At 36.7% G+C, this 13476-nt stretch overlaps 1 protein-coding gene, 1 long non-coding RNA gene and 1 pseudogene across 3 annotated transcripts; 2 read left to right on the top strand and 1 right to left on the bottom strand.

Annotated features, from left to right (window-relative positions):
• Positions 1-760: 760 nt before the first annotated feature.
• Positions 761-1758, bottom strand: LOC145205444 (uncharacterized). Its single transcript, XR_013853655.1, has 2 exons — positions 1437-1758; positions 761-1355 (listed from the first exon to the last, which is right to left on the bottom strand). It is a non-coding gene; the product is annotated as an uncharacterized LOC145205444 (long non-coding RNA).
• A 358-nt stretch (positions 1759-2116) lies between these two features.
• LOC145204615 (uncharacterized) lies at positions 2117-5641 on the top strand (annotated as a pseudogene).
• Positions 3844-12913, top strand: LOC145204714 (multiple inositol polyphosphate phosphatase 1-like). Of its 2 annotated transcripts, XM_080077308.1 has the most exons (9): positions 3844-4064; positions 5504-5711; positions 5780-5902; positions 6188-6336; positions 6918-7063; positions 9567-9772; positions 11225-11404; positions 11919-12136; positions 12287-12913. In XM_080077308.1, the coding sequence occupies exons 3-9, from the start codon at positions 5800-5802 to the stop codon at positions 12584-12586; spliced, it is 1302 nt and encodes a 433-aa protein (XP_079933434.1). In that variant the 5' UTR covers positions 3844-4064; positions 5504-5711; positions 5780-5799; the 3' UTR covers positions 12587-12913. The 2 variants fall into 2 exon arrangements, with proteins under 2 accessions (XP_079933434.1, XP_079933433.1); XM_080077307.1 differs by having other exon boundaries at positions 5504-5902.
• The last annotated feature ends 563 nt before the right edge of the window (positions 12914-13476 follow it).

The raw sequence follows: 13476 nt of genomic DNA, 5'->3' as shown, positions 1-13476 counted from the left end.
TCTTACACTAGTTTAGGTTTTATTTATTTGCAATCCCATGTTTGGAACCATAAATAGTATAAAAGTCGGTTATGTCTGTTATGTATCTATAATATCTTCATAATATTTGTGATGAAACAAAAACCTTTTCACTTAGCATACTGTTAATTACAGTTGGCAAACCTGTCCATTGACAGCACCCTATCTAAAATGTAAAAAAAAAACTCGCCAAGCTTTTTTATGCTTATTGTTGCAAACCATGAGCATAGATGCAACATTACATTTGTATCATCAAGTACTTTATTCTTTGGTAAAATATGACATCAATTTAGAGCATATAGAATATCACCAGAAAACCATTTACATTTGTAATATATATGTGAAAAATACAGACAAGCTGGCAGCTGTTTGTGTAAAAAAGATCTGTGGTATAGTTGGAAAATCCTGTGATATAATATATATTCAACATTTACAAACAAATTAATATTAGATGACTTTTACATTCATTACTTGTGGTGATGGACAAGGATAGTGTTTAACTACTAACTAAAAGGGCCATTTTGTAAATGTATTTATTATAGTGTGTATAGTTTCGATTTGACCAGATAATACCCAACCCTACACTAAACATTTTCTGTTTATTATGCAGGCTGTAATCACAATTTTTAAATAAACATCTAACGATTTTAGTCCATCTTTTGTTGCATTGTGCTATTTCTACAGGTGCAAGGTCCTTCGTAGCATTTCTAGGGCAAATTGATTATAAAATTCACCATGGTAGTCAACACTACAATTTTAATTCAACATAAAAACAGAACAACAAGCTTATAAACTTCACCATTTAGGATATAGGTACTGCATAACATTTCAAAGGAAAAGTACTTAATTTATGAAGTATACTAAATAAGTTTATACCACATCATGATATTTTTATTTAATGTATTGTGTCTAAACTGAAATTAATCTAGTACCAAATGTTCACAACCAGTGGTAAATGTTACAGCTTTGAGATCTACATGTACACGCTGCACAGTATAATTAAAACTAGTAAATATATTTCAAACCAAAGTGCATTGAAAAGCTGAAAGGCATAAGAACTTTGTGCTTTTGATGTCAAGCAGAAAAGAAATGTGAGTGTCAATAGCTTGTCACTTTTAGACAATTGCTGTCAATGTTTGGGTAGGGTGTCTTGGCTTTTCTGTTCTTGTCGTTTCGAGTAAGACTTGAAGTTGTCTTTTGGGGTGAGACTTGATTATGTTTCAACTATACACGTGTATCAAATTGAGCACAAGAGATGGAAACTTTCCACTGCTTTTTGTCTCCAATCAAAATTACTGGAAAGTCTGGTCATAAACTTACTCTAATTTAAACATCTTCTGTAGATACAGGACAAAAGGGTCAGAACTCTCAAGTTAGAAAACCATATAGTCATTAATAATCCATTTTGGGTTACTTACTGCAGAAAATCCTTTTCATGAACGATAGACACCGCCATTGCCACCAAAATCGTTTATAAGCGTTATTATGTTAAAAAGAACAAAATAATTGCTTTTTCCTGTAACTATTACAATTTACAACCATCACTAAACTGTGCTAAACATACTTTAAATACGATGGAAGGCCGGTTGCTACGCAAGGTGTCCTCTAATTGGTTAATAAAATCTGATACGCAGGGTGTGTTGTGATTGGTTAAAAGATGCCGTGACCCGCGAAGTTCCTCCATTGTGATTGGCTTAAAAACCCCGTTGTTCGAATTCGGAAACATTTTGGAAATATGCTAACCGTATACAGTGCCTTCCTGAAAAGTATGGACAAATGGCTTTAGCAGTTATTTGTAAACCCAAGTAGTTTTTTTCCATTATCTCACCCTGTGACACGCTATATCCTACGTACAGTAAGTTGTGGGTAATCAGTAGCAGCAGATAAATGTGTAACCTTTTCTGCCAAAATAGTCTTCGGTTTCTTTGCTTTTTGACCAGCAGGCTCAGTACTGCAAGCACGTTTTACTGAATGTGACTTTATTACAGCGTTGACTTTCATTAAGGACCAGTTTTAGGCTGAGGGTTTTTGACATATTTCTACAAGGTTAAACAACAGGACTCAGGATTTCGATCAGTTGTAGCCCTTATTGTTTGAAATGACAAGCCAAAACAAGTCTTCGTCACAGTTGGTAAATATGCGTAGAACGTTGTTTGTTGCATAACAAAGATGCATTTTGTCCTCGTAAGTCAACAATGTTGTACATACAGCTTTGTTTTATGTTAGAGACCACGCATTCCAGCATACATATATATGTGTGTGTGTTTGTGTTTTTGCTGTGCTAGAATGCTGGGTATGGTCAATATACGCTTACGTGATACATTGTACAAGTCCTATATATTGTATATAACGTGTTTAGTATTTATCTTTCGTTAGCCTTTCCAAAACCTCGTAGTTATGACCGCTACGGTGGTTTGGTGTCCAATTACAGTCATCTTTATACTTTACAGCACAAACTTGTTATTGTTGGAGATGGTGCAAGTGGCAAGTCATGTTTACTTCATGTTTAGGTCATGTTTAAGTTCCCTGAAGAATATGTGCCCACTGTATTTGATGAGCAAGTTCACACGGAAAATGTAGACGGTAAAACTGTGGAGCTAAAAACAATCGACACGTATGGTGGGGAGGACCACGACAGGTAATACACGTAAAACATCAACGATTATCAGCGTTTCTATAAATGTGTAAAATACTACAGTCAACCTCGGTTAAACCGGATTTGGTTCATCCGAAGCTTCACCTAATTCTGACAAAACTTGACCTACACATGATTTTTAATGCGGCCAGGCTTTAACTAATCAACATCGATTGAACCGGATCTTTGCCAAATCCGGACACAATTTGTCGGTTCAAATGGACCCAGATTAACCGAGGTATGTATTTCGTTATTCAATTTTCATTTGTTTGTTGAAGATGACAATAACGCTATGTACAGGTTAAGAGGTTTAGTTTACCCTGGGACCAATGTGTTTGGCCTGTGTTTTGACATTTCATTTGAATGGTCATTCGAAAACATCAAATCTCGATGGATAAACGAAGTGTCTCATCATTGCCCTGATGTTCCAGTTCTCGTAGTGGGTTGCAAGATTGAACTGAGAACAAATGAAGAGAAAATGAAGGAAATGAATGAAAAAAACCTTCAGTTTATCACGTACGTCTGTAGTTGGCGTTAAAGTGGCCACTTTAATTTCAGAACTAGTGTTGAGCATGTGTTACAAGCAAATAAATATTTTCAGTGAGGAACAAGGCCACGAGATGGCAGCAGAGATAGGCGCAGCAAAGTACGTGGAATGCTCAGCGCTGACTGGCCAAGGAGTTGATGACGTGTTTCAGAATTTTGCGGAACTCGCCATGAAGCATAAGATTGACACCAAAACTAAAAATGAAAGCAGAAAATGTTGTTTAGTAGAGTTTTTCAAAGTATTCCAACTAGTATATACACAACGTAACGCAGTGATTACAGTGCATGTATTTTTTTGTAAATGTCGAGTATTTGCTTCATTATTCACACTCTGCCACATTTACATCGCAGTTTTCTTTTTCTGCCTCATTCGTAGCCTACCCTTACAAATTTGTACGTATTGGTTTAGTCTTTATAAAGATAGTGCTTACAACATTATATGCAACTTCAGGATTAAAATTCAAATAATAAATAATAATTTAATAATAATACATTTTACAATCCCAGTTCCAAGTGACTATATTAGTAGCGTTTTTAGCATAAAGCGCGTGGGCAATATAAAAAAAGACGCCTCTTCAGGAAAAAGCCACGTGCGAAACGCGCTGATAGCCTGCCATGCTTTGGGCAAACCCGTCCTATGCACTGTGGCGTGAGCAATTGTGACACAACAGTTGCCAAGAGGTCGTGTTGTGTTAAGCGGTGAAATTGGTTTTTAGTTGTAGTGCAATTTGTAGTTTATGGATAGACACAGTTTTGAAATTGCGTGTAAAGGTCGGTTTTTGGAAACAAACTTATAAGGTCTATTGGACTGGAATTATGATAAATGGTGTGTGACAACAAATTTGTTTGGATGGATAAATATAAGGTAAGGGTATAACTTTAATATTATCAATTGAACTTTGCATTTTGATAGTATTCAAAACATAGTGAATAAAATGTGTTTATTTTTTACATTTTACCCTAATGCAGCATTTATTTGTGCCCCTGTGGCTTTTGTGACATTAAATATACGCCAATATTAAACAAATAGACTAGTTTTAGGTTTAAATGTGCATAAATTGATAACTAGGATCAGCCCTAAAGGTCGGTTTACACCAAGCGCGTGCGAAGCGAGCAACGCGAAATCTCTTTCTCTGTTTAAGCAATGTGTGGGGAAGTCCCATTTCGCGCTTCGCGTCTGGGTTGCTCCGTGAGCAACAGAAACGGCGCTTCGCGCGAGAATTTCGCCCACAATATGTAGGAATGATCAGTCTTGGTCATTTATGTCGGTTACTTTGTTGTCATATGGAGGTTTAGGCGCTGCAACTTTATTACACAATGTCAATTGATGCAAATTGTAAAAATATATCACTCATAAAAGTACTGGACAGTCATAAAGCGGCCTGTCATATCAAAAAGCACATGATCTATGTACGATTTTCAAATGGTGATAGAATAGGTGCAGTGCTATCAGAATTAATATGTCTGGAACCAAGTTTTCCAATGTTCAGACCCACCAGATAGATTAAATAGGAAATAACATAGTTTTTTGAAACTTAAATAGGCATTAACTTTGTTGAATTTTATCCCCCAAAGTGGTACATGTTTAAGTTTTCGAGTGCAAACAATCAACATAAAAAAAGACACACGAATACTTTGGAGAAAAATTTCTTAAATTAGCTGCACAGAGTAGAGTAGTTTTGCATTACGTAAACAACGACTTTGGTTTAGGAGCAATTTTACTATTATCAGTTGCAAAACCACATCTTTAATGGCCATAGGCTTTGTATTGTGTACTATTGTTCGATTAACCCTTCACATGCAAGAACTAAACACAATTCCATGAAATTAATTGCAAGTCTAATCATACATTGGCATTGTACCACTGCCGGATGAGCGGACGAAACAGCTTTGTTCGCAACGTTCGCGCTTGGTGTAAACCTCGGTTTTCGCGTCATTCGCGTGAGGAAAAAAAGAGCCGTTCGCGTTCGCGCTTGGTTTAAACCGGGCTTTAAGCGTACATGCGCAGACCACCACAACACACTCATGATTATAGCAACGCTATAGTCTATTGCCTATACGCCTTGCCATATAGGAATGCTTAGTGACCAGCTAAAACAGTATAGCACCTTCAATAGGCCTGGTGTACCCTGATTTTTAGGTTTAAATATACGATTTCTGAGTTATACTGCCTGTATTTTGCAGTAAACATGCGTTACAAGAAAGTAAAGCAAATTAAAATGCTTTGTTTGGTGTTTAATAAACTCTTGGTAAGAAATACAGGTTTAGGCAATTTGCACAAAACCATGTCATGTTACATCATAGATTCTCCTTGGAAAAAGCAACAAGCTGGCTACCAAGAAAATAAAGATGTTATCTGAGATCGGAAAGTCTGTAAAACCAAGACGTATCATTTACTTCGCGACAAATGCCGGCGCCCTTGGGGCAAAACGAGGAAAATAGTCCATTGCTGTAATCCTGCCTAAGCGAAGGTCGATTGGAGTTGTTGGTGACAATAGTGACTGGAATAGCGGTTGGGTCTTGGGATACAGCTTTACGAAATGATTAAGTATATATTTTGGGTGTTAGTTATACTTGCAGTGGTCGTATGCTGCCATGCGATGTGTTCTGGACAACAACGGCCGTACGAGTATTTTGGAACAAAGACTTTGTATCAAAAAGTGAATGGGAAACTTCCCTTAAAAAAATCAAGAGCTCCAAAAGGTTTGCATTGGTATAAGTTTTTTTTGTGAGATAAAATAAAACTAGCAGCTATTGCATAGACCTTTTAAGCTGGGTTGCAAACAAGTTTTATGCAGTCAACCGGAAAATATTTTTCAATAACTGTTTGAAACAGGTTTGACATTTTGAAATGTTTTCACTTGTTACGACACTACTTTGGCAACAATGCTATATAGTTGACTGCTCAAAGCCAATTTGCAAAATAGTTAGGTCCAAGTATAAAATTTGTATGTTTGCTTATAGCAAAATGAATTTAATGTATTTCAGGATGCTCTCCAGTCTTTGTGTTCGGTTTAATCAGACATGGAGCTAGATTACCAAGTTCGGAAATTGTGCCCGAATTAGAAGAACTGCTTGAGTTGGCTAAAAAGATTAACTCAACCGGTAAAGCGCAGCTATGCAAGAAAGATATTGAGGTAAATGACGAATTTTACATTTTTCCATACCTAAGTTACATGATGAAGGGGAAAAAATCGGAACTGATCTGAACGCAGAGTTGTAGGTCGAGCCAGGCTGGCTTCGGGCCGGGTTCAGGCCGGGTTTGGGTTCGGGCCGGGTTCGGGCTTAGGTTTCTTAAAAAAAACGGGCCTGTCTTTACACTCTGTATCAGTATTTTTTGAATGAATTTAACTAGCTAAGTAGCTAGTTGCTGGACCTGACCTAATGTCAAACAGCTCTAAAACGCCTTGTTCAATTGTCTATTGTGTTTGTTGTCTTGGTCTTTCCTGCTTTAATGTATAGACCTGTCAATCAAATTTTCGGGCCTAAACGAGCTTTTAAAAAACGAATCGGGTTCGGGACGGGTTTCAGGTTTGTGCTTTCGGGTAGAATTAGCATTAAAACAATATTGTTTAAATTATAACTACCAATACTTTTCACTTCATATTTTCTTCTTTTAGTTTGTCCGAGTTACAGTTAGTAATCACGTTTTATTGCAGTACGTTTTGACTTTTCAGGACAGTCTGTGTCAAGTGTTTTATTGTGAATATATATTCAGGAACTTCGCAACTGGAAAGTTTGGGCAAACAAATATGCAAACAGAAATTTAACTGAGTATGGAGCTGAAGAAATGAGGGGAATTGCTAAGCGCTATCGTAATCTGTTGCCAGAACTCCTCAACGCAAGCAATACTGGAAATCACAGGTAATCTTTTCAATACAAGTCGAAATTATGCAAATTGTGGTTTCAAGTTTATTGTTGGTTTCCAGCAGTAAAAAAGCAATTGTTGACTAAAAAAGAAAAAAAGGTTGTAAGCGGGTCCGAAGTAAAAATATGAACCCAAAAGTAGGCTAAAATCCAACCCGAACCGCATTAATGAAAAAAGCTTACAGCTTGCAAGTTAGTGATAATGCGGCAAAATGATGCCTATTGTAAAATCAGGCCCGAATCGAGTCCGTTTAATTCAGTGGTTCTCAAAGTATGGGTCGCGACCCAAATATGGGTCGCGCAGGGTCAAAAAATGGGTCGCGCTACGGTAATTCAATTCTGCCCAAACGAACTATTACTGAATTAAGTAAACACAAACGAATTTATTTAATGCAGTAATAAGGTCACCACACTCGACCACGTTGTGCAGTAAATAGAACCAATCATTACCACATACAGAATATAGCCTTCCAACTTTACTGTTACGCACATGGCGATTGTAACGTCATAGCACGGGAAGTAATAGGACAAGTTAATCATGCTAAACTGAACCTGGAGATGTAACAGTTAGCGTGTGAGGATGAGTAAGTATTCGTACAAGGACAATTTTTTGGATTTGGGATTCACTATCAATAATCATGGTGCTGTAAAGCCGCAATGTGTGCTGTGTTATGCAGTGTTGTCCAACGAACCAAGCTCGTTTAAAGAGCTCGTTCAGCCTGCAGCCATTTTCACATGGCCACAATCCTATGCGGCAATAACGGTGGACTCGAAATTGCAGTCCGTCTCGTTATCCAACATCACAGTTAAAAGTCGAATCACAGACCTTTCACTGAATATAAAGTATCAAGTGGTCTCCCGAATGAAAAATAGAGCCGCGCATTGAAGATGTAATGAAGGAAAATTTCGGTTTCATCAATCACATTAAATAAATAAACCATTTGTATGTAATCAATCATTGTTTCATAGAACTGTGTAGTACAAATGGTTGTCTGTGTCTATCATTTCATGCATATCAGAAAAATACTGTTTTTGAGGTTTGGGTCGTGAGGTGTTCATAAAACTCAGATTTGGGTCGCGGTCAAAAAAGTTTGAGAACCACTGGTTTAATTGAACTCAAGCCCGAACCCGAACAAAGCCCGATTTACAATTCTGGTCTGCAAAATAATGTATGACATTTTCTACGAATACTATATATACAGTTGTTTTGTGATTGGTTACATATGGTTTACTATTGCGCGTTAAATCTAAAACAGGTGTATGAGATAGATATGAAAACAAACGCTATTTTAGTAAAAAAGGAAAGTTTCTGTACAATATGGAATGTTTATCGAACAACATTCATAAAACACCACGGAAAACGTAAAAAGCCTTTTATTTAATTCCGAAATCCACAACTCGATTATCAGTCAGTGTAGAAAAAGAGGTCGAATAATTTTCAAAACCACATCTAAAGCATCTTACGAAAGCATGTGAAAACGCCATTGTTGCTTAGGAAACATTGAGTCACAACGACAAATATTTTGATACCTCGGTCAGTTTTGATAAGACACATTACAATAAACCACGGTGCACTCAGCGAACAAAGTAAACTGCTTTAGTGGCTTTTGATTCCGTAACTGCTTTAGTGGCTTTTGATTCCGTAATAACACATGGGTGGAATTTTCCATGAGATCTTTGCGATTTAAGATACACAAGATACCATTGTCTGCTTCTTTGCGGAGATCTTAATCGTGCACTTTTAAACCGCGTTCTGAGTAGCCCCATGTTTGGGCGACAACGGCTTTGAAAGATCAGTGAATGGAAGATATTTTTAAGAATGTCGTAACTTTCCAAATCTTTAGCAACAATTAAAGCAAATTGCGTCGAAATCTTGAAAACTGTCATAATAATACATTGTACATTGCTCTCAATACATGTTCCTTTTTACAATTTTAATTCATTACATTCAAAGTTTCAAGATTTAACCATTGTTCCGTTTTGTTCCATTTTTATTATTTAAGATTCTTTAACTGTATTTTTTCAGGGAAATTTTTGCTTTGTTTGAATTAGCAAATAACTATGGCCATTTTACAAAGCTTTAAGCACCTCATAATAACGACACAAGCAATATCTGTCTGCTATTTAGATTGGAGAATACCCATCTTTGATTTAATTTTCCCTACCAAAATTTTAAAACGTATTCTTTAATACGTTTTCTACAATCTTGATTAAACTGAATTTTTGAAGGCATCTTATCAAATTTTAGTTTGTCCGATCAAGCTTCATTAAAGAATTATCGGAATATGCAAAAAATAACTGCAATGAGCCCTTCTCTCTTATTAACAAAGCAATCAAATTTAGCCAGTTACACCCAACAAACTGGAGTGTCGTTGAATGGCTACACTAGCCAATACGGCCTATCTCTTGTCACCAGCTGTACTGAAGAGACCTTATAGGCCGAAACAGTGTGCACAGTCTGTGTCCAATCAAATATTATACTGCACTTTTACATCCGTAGATACTTCAGCTCCAACTTTTCAAGGACGGTAGATTCGATGATGGCATTTACCAGTGTATTAGGAACTTCGCCTTCCACTAATCCTGATGCTTATACTGTTGTTCCTAATAATGAAAGCTCATTTCGAAACGACAACTGTCCAAAATACGTCCGAGATGTCGACGACAACCCACACGTTGAGGAAGAATATGAAAGCTTTTTTGCTGGTATGTAAGATCAAAACCTTGTTGATAAAAGTATATGTTTGCCAACTTGCGATTTAAGGCTCTACATCAGGGGCGTGCAACTGTTTATCGCAGTGGGCCACAACTTACAGTTAAAATGATGCTGGGGGCCAGACAATAAAGCAACACATATCTTTTTAAACAGCTTATTTAATAGCAGAGCGCACACAATCAAGTTACTCTTTGAGTACTCTTTGATCAATGGAATATCTGCTAACCTTTTCGTAGAATAAATGCCAATATATTTACTGCACCTATAAATCATGTTACTAAATCATTGCTAGAAAGGCAGTTCTGTCATAATGCACATAATGATGCAACAATGGGAGTATGTTGTCACAGTGGATAAAACCTCATCACGGTGTGACGTTTTATAAAGTCAAAAATACCAGTGATGGTGTACAAATAGCAACATTCCATGCTCTAACAGTAAAAAGTATTCATATTTAATAGAGTACTTTGTAGTCTGCGTGGGCCACGAAAATAGGTGCCGCGGGCCGGACACTGGCCCGCGGGCCGTATGTTGCACGCCCCTGCTCTACATGCTTTTTTTATTAAGACGCTTTGAACACTGGACAAAATATTTTGTACTGTTTTTTCTGGGAAACATTCTGAGGAATTAAACCTATAAACGTAAGGCCAATTTGCGGTTGCATATGCTTTTTTTCCGGAAGCTTTTAAATATCTTTGTATTGATTAAAAACAATTAAAATGTGTTTTGCATATTTTGATTTTAGGTCTTTGGGTGACGATTTTTTAATTCTCCTAATGGTTCTACTGTCTGTAAACAGTGGCGTAGGCAGCCACAAATTTTGGGAGGGGCCAAAAAATTTGTTGTCTAATACAACTTTTTGCTAACGCTCGCCTGCTGTTACCAATAACATGACTTGCCAAACTGTAGTACGACGGGACAGTCAAACGCTTTATTGATTTATTCCATGTCTGCATAAATCAAAGCATGGATTTCGGCTTACAACTTGGTGACAAAAGTCATTTTTGGTAATTTATATATTCCTTTGATTGTTGAGAGGCGAAACCACTTTGAGGAGGGACGAAACTACACTAAATTACAGTTCATCAATGTACAACTTTAAAAATTTGGGAGGGACCATGGCACCTTTGGCCCCTCCCTGGCTACGCCACTGTCTGTAAAGTGCAGATATCTGGTTTAAAAGATCTATTATAATTGCAATGTTTGAATTTGTTTAAAGTCAAAATAAAGTTACTAAATATATTGTGGAAACAATATCAACCGCCGCAATGTTGCACATATAATTTTAACACGATCGTCAGCGCATTTGCATACCGGGTTTCTGGTAGATTTTTAATCAATACACTTTTTCCAAGTCCTATTAACCGTACAAGGATAAAAATGGCGTTAAAATTTATAATCGTTGTACTGCAATTTCTCTACAATTTCTCTATTGTCTTCAGGTCCTTACATTAAAAGAGTAAAACGTAAAGTGGCGCGTCGACTCGGCATACGTCATAGCGAGATGTCGGGCGACCTCTTGTGGTTGATATACTCGTCAGGTTGTTATTACCAACAGTGGGTGGATGTGAAGGAAGATGTCGCCCCTTGGTGTCGAGTCTTTTCGAGAAGAGATTTAAAAAGTAAATTTTACTTATTGTATGTTTGCGGATATAAGTGAGATTAAGGGTTTTTCTGCATTATAGTTTGAAAAAAATGTCTGTAAAAATTCTTTGAGAAGTCATAAAGTGTGGACACTTTTTCTTTCAAAGCTGCGATTTGTTTTTAAAACTTTCAACAAAACAAATTAAAATATTTGTATTTCTTATAACCTACGCTTAAAGCGACTTCAGCATCGAGTCTGTAATCATGATAGCAAACCAACATATTTCGTTTTGTAGTTTTATTTCACGTAAATCTAACTTTAAAACCAGAACTGTGGAGTCGAAGTCGTGACATTTTTTGGACTTTTTGCCAACAAATTATGCAAAGGCAACTCAAAGGCTTCGTTTTTAGTTGGAGTGAGAGTCCACACATTTTTTAACCGACCTCACAATCCTGATTTGAACGACTTTTTAAACTAGCTTTGCAGACTTAACCTTGAATCTGGGATTGGCAGCGATTTTGTGTTAATTTACTTTCTCTTATTTGTTCTAGTCATGGAGTATGCGAGTGATTTAGAAGATTACGCCCAACGAAGTTTCCAGTCGGACATTGCTTTTAAATGGACTTGCGCCATTGCGAAAGACGTTGTAGGAGCAATTGTGAATGCCAGTGAAAACCACCTAGAGGGGAATTTCCAGCCAACGGCAAGGTTGATATTCGGTCATTCATCAACTGTTGCAGTTACTGCGGCAAATATGGGATTGTATGAGGTAGTAATAGCTAAATATTATTGCACTGTCTGCAGCTTACCGATAAAAAAGGTGTAATTAAAATAACTTTATGTACATATTCAGAGTTTCAGAAACATGGCGATTTTAATACCGAACCAGTTTTTGAGTTTACGAATATTTTTTTAACAGAGAGAAGACCCACCCACATCAGAAAACTTTCGATATCAAAAATATCGGGCATTTCGTATGAGCCAAATGACTCCCAGCGCTGGCAACATTATGATTGTCCTTTACCAATGTTCGGCACAGGATGAATCTACCTATAAAGTGCAGACCTTTTGGAATGAAAGGCTGCTCCGAGGCTACCCTGCATGTAGATCAACTGGACCAATAGGAATGTGCGATTTAGACACGTGGTTAGAATCCTATCACCAGTTTGTGCCGGGGTCAGAGACAGAATGTAGTATGGAAGAAATTTGCTCTGTTTAGGCAAGAGAATAAAACTTAGTTTTCTGTCAGCACTGTTAGTGTAAAGTATAATGATATAGGCTAGTGTAGGCTACGTTAATGTCTGCAGGTTGTGTTTTATTAAAAACATGTTTTGTAAGTAAAATATGGACCTTCTTCTAAATTTAATTTTAATCTAAATTTATATTTCATTTTGGCACTTTAAAATCTATGTGTTAAATGAAGTTTTGCTGAACTTGAATAGAGTATTGTTTTTCAAAATATGATTCAACGCGGTTGATTTAAAGTTGTTTTTTCTGTAAACGGTAATAACTTGGTGGTTAATACATCAGACAGCTGGTTCCTTAACTTTTTATGTTGTCATTATGAAAAACATATATACCCGAGTGTTGGATCTTCAAAGAATTCAAAGCAATTTTAAGCGCTTTAAACTTGCAGAAAATTTTATCAAAACTAATCCATTGTTTTGACACAACGTATCTTTAACAGGAAACCCAATTACTTAAATGTTGTGCAGCTGCAAACTGCATGTGGTCTACAAGCTGACAACGACTTGCTAACGCGGCAACAAAGCAAACAATATGAGGTTAAAAAGTGATTTTATTGAAGTTTATAGTTGCACATTGTTATGGAAACGATACAATGCTAATAATGTTTTATGGCTAAGCATAAAGTTTGAAAGCTTTAAACTGGCTTAATATGGAATACGCAATAAAGTAAACCGCTGGGTGAAGTTTAGATTCTTTAGTACATATTGAATTTTCTTTCGTTTGTGAGTTTATTATTCTAACTAAGTCCGGTATAGCCTATAGTTAATTATATGCTCGCAAAAAAACTGATTAGATTTCGGCAAATTTTGTTGCCCCACAAATTTCTTCCTGGTTGCGTTCAGTTTCGGAACCTACAACTAG

The sequence above is a fragment of the Phallusia mammillata genome, chromosome 8 (assembly GCF_965637545.1).
Source record: "Phallusia mammillata chromosome 8, kaPhaMamm4.hap1.1, whole genome shotgun sequence".
Classification (NCBI taxonomy): Eukaryota; Metazoa; Chordata; class Ascidiacea; order Phlebobranchia; family Ascidiidae; genus Phallusia; species Phallusia mammillata.
The sequence above is the reverse complement of the archived record's forward strand: the minus strand, read 5'-3'. Positions and strand labels throughout refer to the sequence as shown.

Excerpts from the sequence above, each read along its gene's own strand:
- LOC145204714 (XM_080077307.1), top strand. The coding sequence starts at position 5,740 with ATGATTAAGTATATATTTTGGGTGTTAGTTATACTTGCAGTGGTCGTA. Across the intron at positions 9,773-11,224 it reads ATATGAAAGCTTTTTTGCTG|GTCCTTACATTAAAAGAGTA; the intron begins GTATGTAAGATC and ends TATTGTCTTCAG. Across the intron at positions 11,405-11,918 it reads TTCGAGAAGAGATTTAAAAA|TCATGGAGTATGCGAGTGAT; the intron begins GTAAATTTTACT and ends TATTTGTTCTAG.